Raw genomic sequence first — 14,417 nt, 5'->3', positions numbered from 1 at the left:
GGATTTGATCACAAAATGGCCGCGCCCTCTGACGTCAGAGGATAATACGTTTGGAGACTTAATTATATAGATATGTTAGTGATAAACTAGTTTTGTTTAAATGTGTAATTTATCAGTGGTACTTTGACGACAAGATGAATCTCACAGTTTTGACTGCTTCTAACTGCCTGTCTAACATGAATACACAATGTCTTTTGACACCTTTTTACAGGGACCACAAGTTAAATTTGCGATTAACAACAATTATAAAGAACATGAACCCTGAACAATGATGCTTAAGGACCGGAACCTGAACCTGGACATTACTCTAAACTCATTTAAAAGCTGTTTAAGTTGTCTTTTGCATGTTCCCACTGATCAGTGAATTTATCACCTATTTATAGTTGGAATTCAAAATGTTACCCCCTAGTGGCGTGCAGCTGAAGTGCAGTGTAAATGTTTTTACTGGCACTAAAACACATGCTCTTGCTGTCCTGGCTCAAACAAGATGCTCCGTCCGGTCTGTCGCTGTGTATTCATGATGTGACATTTGTCAGCATGTGTTATCTGCAGCTCAGATGTTGCTTATTAATTCACCCTGGACACAGTTCGGCCGTCTGAGTCAACACAGGAAATTACTTCGTTGCTGCACCATGTGTCCAAACTCTTCTCCATCACTGACCTGACTCAGAACAAGACTGTCAGAAAGACAGCCTGAACAGACTTAAACCCAGCAGTCAAATCTGAGGAGACAAGATGTGAACAGCAGTTTGGTTATTATACCCTACTATGGCGTTCAGTTCCCATGTATGACTCCCATAGTAGCAAAAAATCAAAAACATAGAGTTTGTGACCAGAGGTGGGAGGCTCAGACATAAATACAACATGCATGCTTGAATATACATGTGTATTTACTATTCCTAAGTGACGCAAGTGCTGAGACAATTCCCTCTTAACGAGCCACATCACACTCTCTAGTCTGAGTTTTTTCGTCCCTGCCTAAGCAGGCCCAGTTCCATGGCTCCATGACACTGTCTATACAGTCTGGATCTAGAACAGCAGAGTTCAGAACATGAGAGGCTTTTGAACTTCTGGCTTTACCAGATCTACTGTAATCTGCTCTTCATTCTTCAACATGGTCCTCTCAAGAGCGAGAGGCAAACCAAATGTTTTAACCATGTCCTGTAGCAGACAGCTACTGTAAAGACTGACGTGCAGGAGTTAGTGGCGGGCAGATAAAGCGTCATGAAACAGTGATCTAAATTTCAGAGGCCACTAGATGGCACCGTCTACTCAATAATTATAATAATAATTATTTCAATAAAACCTCTCATCATTTTTAAACCAAGTGCGCCACCAGCTGAGCCTTAAAAAATGGAAACGCTGTGTCATGAAGCCCCTTCAATGCTGTCACTGGCAGCAGTCAAGAGATGAAGATATCCACAATGTCAGCTTGGTAAGATGGGGGCAAGGCAGCTCTTGCAAAGATCCAGCTTCGCACTTCACTCGCATACATACTGTACATACTTTTGCAATAGTCTTCAATGTGTATAGACAGAAGCAGAGCATCTCTCAGCTTTAGTTGATATTCCACTCCCGCTCTCCTCCCGTGTTATTATGATGGGGGTTAATGCGCTCTCAGAGATGTGATCGTCCCACGGGGACCAGCGAGGACTCCAGCACCAGCTAGAGAGCATCACCGTCTCATGTTCATCCGAACGGCATCGATCTGATAATGGATCCGGTCGGCTTTCGGCTCCATCGTCCTCGGCAGTTTTTAATATCCTCCCTCTGCTGCTCATCTGTAGACTGCAGTGTCAAATAAGAAACTTTTCAAGCTGATCTCCTGCTCGCTTTAAATCGCATAGAAATGTTTGGCTCTGGATTCAAAAGACAAGTAAATACCACATCAAGCAATGGTGAACATTTTACTGTCAACATCAAAATAAAAAAAAATAAATAATTAATTAACCCAGTGTAAAATAAAACATCATCTGAGAGTGAAAGAATCTGATTACCTCACCTGATTAATGTGAAACACAAAGTGAGCCAGCAGTTAACCTGGTGCTCAATCAAACCTTTGGGCTCACAAAAGTTGAACAGTGAAGTCCCGGCCACAAATAGTGTCATCAGTTGAGTGTCATTCCATTTCATTTGGTTTGTGCTACTTTTTTGAAAATATATGTTAAATATTAGAATAAATATATTTAGTATCATAAGGCAAATTATTTTTCAAAGGCGCCTTTAACATGACAAACATGTCAAATCGACCTATAAAATACCAAACAAGAGTAAAAAAAAAAAAATCAACCATTTCCATTTTGAGTGTTCAACACTGTTTTGGTCCAATCAGATGAAAGAGCACAGAGGTATCTTGACATTCAGTCAACACACCAGAGAAGAAAGTTCCTATCAGTAAGGGTCCATCATCCCCTGAGGGCCAATTGAGTCCAGGACATCAGTGCAGTTCAGACCTTTTAGATTCAACATTCATCAGTAAGCGATGGATGACCATGAGCTTGTGCGTCACAGTGAGAGGAGTCGGGGAGGATGAGGCAATCATCATCATCATCATCACTGGAGGTTAAATCTCTGTAGGCACTGACTGGAGCAGCAATAGGCCACAAAACTGACGGTAGTCCTAAACAACAAAGAACAACAAATAATAAAATACAAGCACCAAATTCATGATGCATTATTCATTGTTCCAAACCTAGTTTAAGGACCAGGCTAAAACAAGTCACCATGACTTCCTAAGACAGAGGTGTCCAAACCGTGGGTGCAGGATTTGTTCCAACGCAACTAGCAGATACAGCTTCACCAATCAGGTGTCTGAAGACTAGAATCAGTTGACTGCCAGTTTGATGCTGCTTGTATCAGCTGACTACAGTTTGGACACCCCTTTGCTAAATCTGATTCCATAGTGGAGGGATTTGAGTCTTGTCACAAAAGACAAAAAGTGATTTCAAAGGTTCAAACCTGCGATGAACATCTGCCAGAGCAGTTTCCCGCAGTGGGAAACATTTGGGGTAAACAACGGTGAACATGGCTTGGCTGCAGCAGTGGCAGTGACCCAGAGGAAACTGCAGCAGGTCCAACAAAGTTCTGGGGAGCGTGATCGCCGGAAGCAAATAAGGATCTGAAAGAAGACGATAAAATTAAGTTGACTGGTTGATAAGTTTTGCCTGAAGACGTTCTACATTTCTGTGCAACCCCAGGAGGAGAGTGTGGTGCAGTGGAGTGGTTCTCTCAGGTTGAATGCTTTACCTGCTGACGCGTGTGAGTAAAAGCATCTGTTTATACACCTTTATCATGCGAAACCTTTCACATCCCAAAGTCCTTATTCACACTGCGATGTGTTATTAGTTGTATTCTTACCTACTCAAGTGTGTCCTAAATTTAAACCAGTCAATTTAAGACTCCTGTAGAAAACATTCTTAGAATTCCAAGTCCATATTTTAATACTGTAATGCTCTCAAAATAGTTTTGAAAATTATCTTAAACATGCTCTTCAAATGTCTACACCTTGTCAAAGTCAAGGGGCACTCTCTAAAGCAGGTGAGAAGAATGCTCACCTGCAGGACGGTGCTGGTGAAGAAGGTGCAAAGTTCTCATGGCGAGCTCCTCCAGAGGAACCACACTGTTCGTCTCAGAGGCCACCACCTTAACTTCAGCTGGCAAAACCCCATAAAGCAGTTCATCATCAGGGTCAACCTGTTGAGACCGGGAGGACAAACCACACCTGAGGAGGCAAAATACAAACACAAATATCACCATTCTTATAACTGCCGTTTGAATCAAAGAAGCTTCATTCATGTCCAGGTTTAAATTTTGCAATGTTCTAAGCAGTGACTACAAGCAACACTTTCTGTCTGCTGAGCAACGCTTTGAGTTGACCAAGTGTTTCTTACTAGACATTGGACTTGATGTACAATGACCTGAAGGCTGAGACTTGACACAGATATTAGAGTACAGTTTGCATTACCCGCTGCAGCCGATGACCTTGTTATACAAGTAGGACGGAAGGCATTTGAGGTCCTCGTTGCTGTCCACAAACACAAACTGCAGCTCTCTCGATCGACCCAGATCTGAAACACAGAAAACTGTAGATTACGAAAGTGTTCTGGTTTTTTATATATTATCAAATGTAGGTGACTGAGCCCAAGAGTGCTTTGCAATAAATGTTTGAAATATTACCTTTTTTATTTTTACCGCAAGACCATTTAAAAACAACTGACCTGGTGGTAAATAGGTGAGTTGGTTTGCAGCCAAAGACAGCTGGTTAAGACGGTGGAGGAGGCAGAGATGGCGAGGAATGTAGCTCAGCTTGTTGTGGTCTGCAATTAGAGTCTGCAGAGAGATGCAGCGATGCAGCCGGAATGGAAGGGACACCAGCTTGTTCAAAGAAATTTCCAGAGTCTCCAGGTCCTTAAGATCACCGATTTCTGGAGGAAAGATGTGCAAACAAGCACAGACAAAACCCTTACATTATACATACCATAACACTGAGTCATGGAAAGTTAAAAAAAGCTAGGTAACAATAATAATAATTTAATATAGATAGATACATTGGAGGGCAAACAGAGCTTTTAATAAAGCTTAATTATCTGTAGCATTATACTTAGGATAGTGTTGCCCTCTATGTTCAGGAATGAAGGTTCACAAAATACAATCACGAATTAATTGTGAATTTTGGTTTAAAAAAAAAGTTCCAACAACAACGGCAAAACAAATATGGATAAAAATATGTCCTAAATTCTTAAATGAGCTTCTGAACACAAATTTGAAATTCACTTATGTCTAGTGACATACCAGCTGGAAGAGATTTCAAATGGTTATTGGAGAGTCTCAGATGCCTCAGTGACCTTAGCCGTCCAATCTCTGGACACAAATGTAGCAATGAGTTATTACTCAGGTCCAACGACTGCAGTCTGGCCAGGTTTCCAATAGCTGAGGATCAAAACAAGTAAAGCAGTTGGTGGGGTTTCACTTGTGCCAGTTGAGAATGACCGTCACGATCGATGAATTTCATCCAACTGAACTCACCTTCAGGAATCATCACTATGTTGTTTGAGTGCAAATACCTGTCATAAAGACAAGAAAGAGCAGTTGATTTACCAACGTATGCTATTTTAGCACTGCAAATGTAAATATTTTTAAAGTAACTCACAGTTCTATGAGATTTGGCAGCTGCTGTGCAAGATTGTCAGGCTAGTAGGAAAAAAAAACATTTCAGAAATGTCTCTGGAAGAAATGTGTGCGTTCATAAACAAAGCATATCTGTTAACTGTACCAGTGTAGTGAGTGAGTTCCGCTTCATGTACAGTCTTTCCAGAAACTGCAGGCCTTCGCCTTTCAGCAGCTCTGCTGGAAAGTTTATCAGATTCCTGTAGTTAAGAAAAAGGTTTTTGTGGCGTTCCTGTTTAGCCATGACGATGGTTTCATGGAGTTCATTTGCCATGTTAGACCTTCCTGAGTCGTCTTTAGTCCTGAAAATGGCCTTCACTGTGTGGTTTGGTAGGTTCCTGAAAGAGTCAGAGTATTGTATTAAAGACACGAAACCATTTTTTTTTATCACGATGCAGCCAACATGTATAAATACAAAGTTAGTGTATGTGTCTGAGCAACCAAACATACAGCAGTCTATGTCAGCAAACATCGTATCTGGTCCACGTCCCCTCGTGCATCTTTCGTGTTTTCGACTTGAAGCCTCGTTGAGAATCAAATAAACACAATAATATGACTGAAGTCAGTGTGTTGTCAGGCGTTGCTGCAATAGGTTTCCAAAGCCATGTAGCTTTCACGCTAACCACTAGTTGAACCAACAACACAGCTAAAGTGGCTGCACTCACCTCGAAAAAACGAAGAGGCTTCGCGTTTATCCACGTGCCATTTATACTCATCTTCACAACAAAGGTAAATTCAAGTGTACAAACGCATACAACTGGTCAACTATAGAACGACAAAACGTAAACAACGTCAGACGTCATGCAACTTGATTTCGTCACACGTACGAGTCAAAGGGATTGGTGCATGCGCATTTGCTAACGTTTGATTCTTCCTGCAAAATGAAATCCTGCTGTCAAACATATATCGAGATGCGATGCCGACTGCTTGGTGTAGTTCTAACAAAGCGTCGGAAAGGACAGGAAATTGAATTGTAATGAGTTTGATCCCTACCATTTTCATCCCTTAGTTAGCAGTGACAAACTACAGCGCACAATGGATCTCTGAGGAATGTTCCCAACACCTAGTTGAATGTGTTCAGAAAGCACAGTGTGTTACCACAATCGAATCCACAAGTTTCATACTTAAATTCATGATTTATTTATTTGAATATAAAATACAAAAATACATAAAAAGTTGACAGCATTTATTGTCAGGCAGTTTTTAACAGTCCTTTGGAAGCATGGTTTCTGTATCATGGAGTTCTAATGTTTAAATGAATAGAAATCCTTGAAAAAGTCTGACGATGAACTGAAGAAAAAGAAAGTAATGGAAGTTGCTTTTCCTGCTAATGTTTTTTTTTTCCATGATCCATCATGTCTCTTGATTCAAGAGTTGGTGAGAGTAGACTGCATCTTCATAGTGGTATTTCCCTGCCAAGGACAAAATTGAGTCGTGGCACCTCAGCCTACTCAGGACTTGCAGCACCTCCACCACAGCAGATCTAGAGAAGAGAAGTTCAGAGTAGATTGTGACATAGTTTGTATGCAAAAAAAAAAAAAAAAATCATTATTCATCCCGACATAAAATGCTATGCACTTTGCCTGAAATCGACAGGTTTTCACATATCAGTGTGAAAAAAATAGTACCTTGTGTTTGGATCTTTTGAAGGCTGCTGCTTACAAATAGCATGGACCTTTCCAACAAGGTGATTTTTCAAAGACTGCAGCTGAGGTAAACCTTCACTCACGTCCGATAACCAGGATTTTGGCAGACTATCAGCAATCTAAGGAGACAAACATACATTTAAGTTCGATTTATGATCGGTCAACCACCTTTCTCCTTACATTCAAAACTACAAAACTAGAATTATAAATCAATTACTATATTCACCCTTTTACATGCAGGAAGATCACATTCCGTGAGCGTCTGACTGCACAATGTGATCATCAGGTATCTGTTCAGCAGCTTGTCCAACAAGAGTTCCTTCAACACTGCCTCAGGAAGGACGGTGTCCCATTTCCCCAAGTTACCTAGAAGCTAAAAGCAAACACATGGCTGACAATCTGTGACTATCTGAAAACCGATTATTACTAAGATTTCCGTCTCACCTTTACAGCCAACCAAAACTGCTGGTCACGGAAGCGCCTTTGAGGGGACAATGGATCTTCAAGGAACCTTAAAAAAGTGGAACAGAAATCATAATATCAGATAAACATATATGGGATTGGAATACTGAATAAAGTGTTGTGCTTCATGACTGGCTTCATCCACCACTTAATTATTTTCAAATTAGCTAAGAAGATGGTCGACGTGTACCCAGGTGTTTTCTGGGAATCATAGGTCAGGTCATATGTCCCAAGACAAGTTCTAAATCTAAATGCCATGCTGGTCGTCAACTGATTGAAATGCTGAGATACTTTGAAATTAATTTCCTTCTTTCCTTTTCTTTTTTTGTGCAGAAAAAGCAAGTTAATAAAACTGACATATATATAATATATCTAATGATTCTTTGACATCTTAGCACTACATGTAATCTGCTAGCAAATAAGAGCCTGGCCATAATATATGCATCGATTTTAATTCTGTCCAATATTTAGCAACAGTGGAAGACCAACTGAAACTGATAGTTTAAACACTTACTTTCTAGGGTAGAGCGGTATGAAGATGTCCTCCTCAACACATCCCCTCAGTCGACTGGTCACAGCCTCGGTGAAGGTCTGAATGAAAACAGATAAACATGTTCAAATAAAGCGATATACATGTCAACAACAAAAAATGATTTTGTTGTTTCACAGCTTCACCTTGACTGGTTTACTCTGCTCTCCCTCAAATATTGAGTAGTCTTCCCTCAGTCTCTGACAAAGGTCCGTCAGACACTTGGATTGCTGTTCGGACATGGGGTCCCAGACCAGATCAACAAAGGCTGAATTGAAAAAGCAGCAGAGAAAACAAAAGTGTTTTCAAGACACCTCACACTGATAATGTAACCGAGTTTCACACCCTCTTGATATTTTTGCTACAAAGTCAACCATTTCTGTAAACACAAATTTGGACTAACATTCCAAGCCTGGGTTTCAAGAAAACCCTTTCAGTAGGTATTGATCGATGAACTTGCTATATATCAAATAGATTTATTTGTTGGTGATGACTCACTGGTTATTTTTGGCAGAACAGTCTTCTCAATGGTAGTGGACAGCATCTTCCTGTCAGTGTGCTCCAGCTCCTCGTGTCCATGGCCGTGACAGAAGGTCTCCACTGCCTGAAACCAAGGAAGGTTCTCAACGTCACCGCAGGCATCCTGAGAAAAAGACACACGCAGACATGAGAAACACACAGCTACTGAGCAGCTACTACTCAGGTACACACACCTTCAGAGGGTTCCACGCCAGAAGTTGATGTCTGATAATGGGATTGAGCAGCTTGGGCAGGCACAGTGAGATATATGCAGTGTGGTATGACTCAGAGTAAGAAGCCCTCCACTCTTCGAAGCGAGACAGTATCTTTTTAACTTCACAAAACTCCTCCTGAACATCCGAAAACACAGATTGCGCTCTCAGCAGGATGTCAGCTGGAGAGAAGGAAGACACGGAGTAATAAGACATTTCATTAGAATCCTTGTGAAGTTTAAATGTTCTTGAGAATAACAAGTTCAAGGGCAACACCAGAGTGCATGCTCATAGCTGACCTGTCTGCTTCTGTAGATGATCTTCCTCCTCTGGAGTCGCTCGAGTGTCATCTGGTATGTCTTTGGCTTCTGAAACCTGGACTGTATCCCTGCAACACGCGTCAATAGAAAACAATGTGGAAAATACATACTTGCATTGTCAGTTAACCAGCACTTGGGGGTACATTTAGAGTGTTCCATTAAGCATGTCTTTGGACTGTGGAAGGAAACCGGAGAAAACCAAGGCGCACACCGGGAGAATACGCAAACTCCATGCAGAAAGGCTACCAGTCTTACCCGGGAATTGAACCCTCTTGCTGCAAGGCGTGTGCTAACCACTATTCCGCCGTGTGTAAAACACATTTTAAAAATGCATGCGTTCTCCAGTATTTCTCACGACCATTGCATGGAATTAATGCTGCCTTGTTTTCACAGATGTTCAGCTCATTTATAGTTACTGTAATTGAATCTATTTTATTATGCAGTTTGTGATCTTTTTTTGTTTTCTTCTGTGACTTTATTTATTGAATAACTCACCCATCAGCCTCTTGTGCACTGAGACAGTGCTCCTCTGAGGAGTCTACAAATGGAAAGATTTACAGAGAAATCAGCAATAGGTTACATATACATATTAAGCCTGAGTGAACTAAATACTTGTCTAATTCATGTTAATAATCAGTAATTACTGTTTTGTTAAGAGTAAACTTAAAAAAATAGCCACTAACACGAAGCTAATGCATGCATGAACAAGCAGTTACTTAATGCTAATATATGTTTCCTAATGTAGAGTGCTACCATCTGGTATTGAAATCAAGGAGTCCCTCTCAAAACAGAGACTCACTCACAGGAAAGCTGCTGTAGTTTTTCAGCCAGCCCCTTGATCTTCTGTTGTCTCTGAGACTGCAGCGCCTCCGTGTGGCCAGAGAGAATATTGTGCAGCTCCAGCTCCAAAGCATTGATGTCAACAATCTGCAGGGATCACACACACCACTTTCCTTGTTTCAAAGTATCACTAAAAACACGAAGGCAGTCAGTTCTCAAGTCTCACATCACGCACTAATAAATTTAATGAATCCCAGTAATAACAATCTCTATGGTCACTGGAAAGTTCATTCCCTTTTCCCTTGAAAAACTTCAGTAGAAAGTGTTACTCAGGTTTAAACTTAAAAAAAATCAATTGGGGAAAATGGTGGAGAAGACAATGTCCATATCAGCATCTTAAAAAGGTGTGACAAAAGGCCTTCTCTGAAAGATACTGACAAGGGGTTGGACATATGACGCTGTTCTCTTGCTCTTTTAATGCAGGATCAATGCTGGCATTGGTTAGATGAATCAGTTGCTCACCTTCTCTCTGAGACACTCTACCAAGTTGTGAGTGTACAGGATCATGCTCCGGTAAAAACTCAGCTGTTTCTCCTGGGAAGCTTCCTCCAGGCACTCAGCGGATGCTCGTGCATTTTCGACATCACCTTCCATCCGTCGCAGATCAGCCAGTCGAGCTCGGTGCACCTCTTTCAAAGAGTCCAGCCTGGACAAACTGACAGTGAGCACCACAATCGACACCACATGAGTATAGGGAATAGCTACACCTACTTTCCAGTGATCCTTCTTTTCACCATTTGGACAGTGACAGAGGGAAGCGTCTTTGGAAATGGAGTTTTCTTCTTGTGTCTCCGTTGACTCTCCTGTCTGCTGCCGCTGCTGTACCAGCTGGACTCACTGCCAGATGGGCTCTAAGGTCAGGAAGACAGTGAATGCATCATCTGCACTTCATTGAACTGCTAGGCGTCGAGAACACTGGCCTCATGTGAAAGAGAGAAGGTGTGTTCAAAACCCACCTGCTCTCCAGGGCGCCTTTTGACTCCCTTCTCAATCTGTATCTCCTCCCAAAGCTCTTGCTCATCTCGGTCGCTTCCTGACAGACTGTCATCGCTCTCTCCTAAACAATGGAGTGACGATGGGTTCATGTTAAATTTTGGAATACACAGAATTGAATCTAATTACTTCAGTTATAGTTGCTACAATGTAAAAAGGCTTCATGTGATTGAACAAATATGAACCATCTTAATTTGTTTGTTGTCATCATACCAAGCGTCTCAGCGATCCTCTCCCGGACTGTCCTTGATCGAGGAGCAAACTCTATCCTTTTCTCATGGTCGTCTGGCTCGTCATCGTCGTCGTCTCGTTCTTCTGCCTCTTCCAGATTGTAGCGGCTCGGAGTGCTGGAGGCGGAGCTGTTGTCGGTTTTTCTGGTGGATACAGGGATGAAGTCTTTTTGGGCGCGAATGTCACGACGTTGCCTTTTAGCTGCCTCTATCTGTTTGGCACTGGGGAAAATGACTGCACAAAAACATATCAGGTTTAGGTTTAGGTCCAACAAACTCAGTAACTTTCAAGTGCATACAGTACACTTTCTACAGCGACACACACCTGGTTTTGAGTAGCTGGACTTTGAGTTAGAGGAGGGGGAGGAAACATCATCGTCTCCACCATTATCACCGTCATCATCATCGTCCTCATTGTCATCATCATCATCATCATCATCGTCGTCGTCGTCGTCGTCGTCATTATCATCATCATCATCATCATCCCACTTGTTGGTACCCTTAGCCACAGTAGTGTCTACATCATCACTGTCTTCATTTGCACTACTGAGAACTTCATAAGATGAATCCTTGTTCTCATCAACTTCTTTGGGCGAGTCCAGTGGTAAAACACCAGAACCTGCAGAAACAAAAGCATATGCTGGAATGAAAATGGAAGAACATGAACTGAAGCCCTAATCTGTGAGGATAAATAAGACAAGAGCTTGGTCACTACTCAGGTTAGATTATCAGCTCAGCAATGCCTTTAAGCAGGACTCGAGTTTCAAGGGAGACTTGTGTTATTGTTGAGCAATCCAAAACGGATATGTGTTTATTTGCTTTCGCCTTGTCTTTGGCCTTAATATACTCCATAGCTTCATAGATGTTTACTTCATCTCAGTTATTAAAAGAAATTAAAATTGGTCCTGCAGACCTGAACAACACCCAAGAGCTAGTTGTTGTTTCAATTGAAATGTAATTTCAAATCACCCCCAAAGGTTGTTTATATCAAAAAACAAACAAACAGAATCTGAAAACATAAATCTGGGGCTTTCTGTTCATATCACAATCATTACAGTGGCTCCCAACTTTGGTGTTGTGGTGGCCAATGAAAGTTTATAACCTGAGGAGATGAAAATACATTGATGGCAATTTGAGTAACACAGGCTATTAGGGAGTGTTATTTCACATTTTAGAGCATGGATCTTACTCAAAAAGCAAGCATAAAGATTTATCTGTTCTAGTTTAGGAACTGTTGTCAGTCCTACAACATGGGATACAACCATACAACCCCCTGGTCAGTGAACTGATCAATTGGCAAAAAAAAAACTGGATAAAGGTCATGAACTCATACCAATGTGACATTATCACAAGATGTTTTAATGTGATTTACCTCAGAGATGCGGACAAAGGCTCAGTCATAGCACATTTTATAACAATTCCTCAGTCACAAAATCAAAATAATCCCAGGCTACATGTGGAGAAGTGTAGTAGCAAAAGTGTTAAACATGAAGAAACTCACCAGTTTTCTGTGTAGTCGTGACTGGTGGAGTTTGCTTTTTCTTTGCTTGGAACAACACGGCTTTATTACTTGTTTTTTTTAACTTGAACTCTGGTTCCTCGGCTGAAACTGAAACACAATAAAAGAACAGAATTAACTTGACCTCTCTACAGATGGAGTGAAAAAAATAAATAAAATGCACATCTGACAAGAATTGGGTGAGTACTCTGCACAAATCATCTCAATAAGTTAGTGATTCATGTATATAATTACATAATTTTTATCACTAGATATATTCACTGTCTAGTGACATTCAAGGGATCCAAAGAGTATAATCTGCTCCCCTCTCAACCGGAACTATTAAGAGACCTCCTTTTGACCAATCATATTAATAATCCAGAATCTTAATATCTTTTGTACAAGACAATAACAATACATGACAAAGCTAAATCCTGGAGAGTGTGAATCAATGCAGAAAACCTGAACTCAGCTCCCATTTACCAATTGATGCAACTGCTTGAATAATCACAGCTCAGTTACGATGTGTTTCGAATAATTAAAGCTGTGCTGTGAAGATTATTTTAACTTACATTTAAACAAATCGCATTCCCAATAGTCTCGAGTAGGCAAAAACTAAACGTACAGATGACGTTGTTCCATACGAGTTACCTTCTTTGTCATCGGAGAAACTGAGCACCGCGTTTGATTTCTTTTTAGTACCATCCCTCTCTGGCCTCTCCTCGTCTTTCTCGGCTGTCTCCTCCAAGTGCTCCCCGTCTTCCTCCACTTGACACTGCGACTTAACCTGCGCAACCTCCCGCTTTGAGCTGCAGGAGATTCCGCGCCCGCTGGTCACTTTAGACGGCTTGTTGACAGGAACCGTATCATGATCCGGAGAGCTTTCGTTAACGCATTCGTTTTTCTTATCCTCGTCCTCACTGGAATCATCTTTTCTTTGTCGAAAGTTTCTTCTTGTGCTTTTCTTGAACATTGTCACTCACACTATCACGGAGTTTCTTGGAGTCGTAAATTGAAGTTAACCGCTGCACCGTAAAGCATATCACATTGTCGTAAAATGCTGTGAATGTAACGCAAGGCACTGTGGGTCATGTAGTTATTAATATATTATTGAGAATAGCAATAAGAATAACCAACTCAAAAATATATAAATATTTTATATAAATATAGAGAATGTGTAAATATAAAGAGGGCTGCACTTTATATGTCAATATGTGTTGATTGATGTCCCGGGTTCTTTTAGTCCTCAGTTTTTTTTAGTTATTACTTTATTTTATTATTATAAATTATAATAATATTATTATTATTATTAACATTTTAGTTTAAAACACATTAGAATGAAAACATCACCAAGAGTAGAGACTTTCAAACATGAAGTGGTCAAACTCTTGCTTCACAGGAAATGCGAGAAAATTGTTTCATTATTTAGTTATTGTTGACTCTTTTCAAAGTTTCTCAAATTTGGATTAAAGTATCTTGTGAAAAAGAGCAGAAGTGACATCTAAAAAGGTATTTTTTTCTATTATTTTATTTACGTTTTATTTTATTTAGAAATTGTCTGGCAATTGCTGATAGTGGGACAAGGTAGAAATTATTACATTTGTGTTGATCGAGCATGTAATGTATAGTCCCGTTAAGTAGTCTGGTTAACAGCAAATGTAATCTGATCAAGGGCCACAAGTGGCCTGAGCACCGAACTTTGAACTTGTATCTTCAGCTTCAGTGGTCTGTGGTAGCAGATTGTGGGACGTTTTTGGAAGCGAGTGAGAAAACATCATGAAATGTATTCAAGGTTAAACAAAAAGTTCTGGACTGTGGAAAAATATATATGTTAAGAAAAAAGGAAAAAAATAATTAAATAATTGAAATATATTATTAACGTCAAGTTAATTTCGAAACCTAGTATAAAAGTATTAAAGGTCTGACTAGAATGATGATATTACAGGATAAATTAATCGTCACCAAAGAAGCCGTCCTGTTAAAGACGTTTTAACGACCTTTA

At 40.5% G+C, this 14,417-nt stretch overlaps 2 protein-coding genes across 4 annotated transcripts; both read right to left on the bottom strand.

The window, feature by feature from the left end:
* Positions 1–1,513: 1,513 nt before the first annotated feature.
* Positions 1,514–5,987, bottom strand: lrrc28 (leucine rich repeat containing 28). 3 transcript variants are annotated; one of them, XM_053865584.1, is made up of 11 exons: positions 5,832–5,987; positions 5,617–5,689; positions 5,273–5,504; positions 5,150–5,190; positions 5,026–5,063; positions 4,792–4,929; positions 4,218–4,424; positions 3,965–4,067; positions 3,555–3,721; positions 2,959–3,118; positions 1,514–2,620 (listed from the first exon to the last, which is right to left on the bottom strand). In XM_053865584.1, the coding sequence occupies exons 3-11, from the start codon at positions 5,438–5,440 to the stop codon at positions 2,554–2,556; spliced, it is 1,089 nt and encodes a 362-aa protein (XP_053721559.1). In that variant the 5' UTR covers positions 5,441–5,504; positions 5,617–5,689; positions 5,832–5,987; the 3' UTR covers positions 1,514–2,553. The 3 variants fall into 3 exon arrangements, with proteins under 3 accessions (XP_053721559.1, XP_053721557.1, XP_053721558.1); XM_053865582.1 differs by lacking the exon at positions 5,832–5,987 and having other exon boundaries at positions 5,617–5,825; XM_053865583.1 differs by lacking the exon at positions 5,617–5,689 and having other exon boundaries at positions 1,517–2,620.
* Positions 5,988–6,351: 364 nt separating this feature from the next.
* gcfc2 (GC-rich sequence DNA-binding factor 2) lies at positions 6,352–13,433 on the bottom strand. Its single transcript, XM_053865585.1, has 18 exons — positions 13,067–13,433; positions 12,419–12,526; positions 11,243–11,536; positions 10,901–11,152; positions 10,651–10,751; positions 10,406–10,545; positions 10,157–10,340; positions 9,658–9,781; positions 9,350–9,392; positions 8,834–8,922; positions 8,517–8,716; positions 8,302–8,446; positions 7,950–8,071; positions 7,789–7,865; positions 7,257–7,323; positions 7,039–7,185; positions 6,795–6,931; positions 6,352–6,649 (listed from the first exon to the last, which is right to left on the bottom strand). The coding sequence occupies exons 1-18, from the start codon at positions 13,386–13,388 to the stop codon at positions 6,520–6,522; spliced, it is 2,682 nt and encodes an 893-aa protein (XP_053721560.1). The 5' UTR covers positions 13,389–13,433; the 3' UTR covers positions 6,352–6,519.
* Positions 13,434–14,417: the final 984 nt, after the last annotated feature.

The sequence above is a fragment of the Synchiropus splendidus genome, chromosome 5 (genome assembly GCF_027744825.2).
Source record: "Synchiropus splendidus isolate RoL2022-P1 chromosome 5, RoL_Sspl_1.0, whole genome shotgun sequence".
Classification (NCBI taxonomy): Eukaryota; Metazoa; Chordata; class Actinopteri; order Syngnathiformes; family Callionymidae; genus Synchiropus; species Synchiropus splendidus.
This window is presented reverse-complemented; position numbering and strand designations above follow the sequence as displayed.

What these genes read in the sequence shown, in the direction of transcription:
- lrrc28 (XM_053865584.1), bottom strand. Translation starts at nt 5,440, where the DNA reads ATGGCAAATGAACTCCATGAAACCATCGTCATGGCTAAACAGGAACGC. An exon ending in CTGCCAAATCTCATAGAACT is followed by an intron (nt 5,064 to 5,149) that starts GTGAGTTACTTT and finishes TCTTTATGACAG; the next exon opens with GTATTTGCACTCAAACAACA. An exon ending in CATAGTGATGATTCCTGAAG is followed by an intron (nt 4,930 to 5,025) that starts GTGAGTTCAGTT and finishes TTTGATCCTCAG; the next exon opens with CTATTGGAAACCTGGCCAGA.
- gcfc2 (XM_053865585.1), bottom strand. Translation starts at nt 13,388, where the DNA reads ATGTTCAAGAAAAGCACAAGAAGAAACTTTCGACAAAGAAAAGATGAT. An exon ending in AAAAGAAGGATCACTGGAAA is followed by an intron (nt 10,341 to 10,405) that starts GTAGGTGTAGCT and finishes CAGTTTGTCCAG; the next exon opens with GCTGGACTCTTTGAAAGAGG. An exon ending in AAAACTACAGCAGCTTTCCT is followed by an intron (nt 9,393 to 9,657) that starts GTGAGTGAGTCT and finishes TTCCATTTGTAG; the next exon opens with ACTCCTCAGAGGAGCACTGT.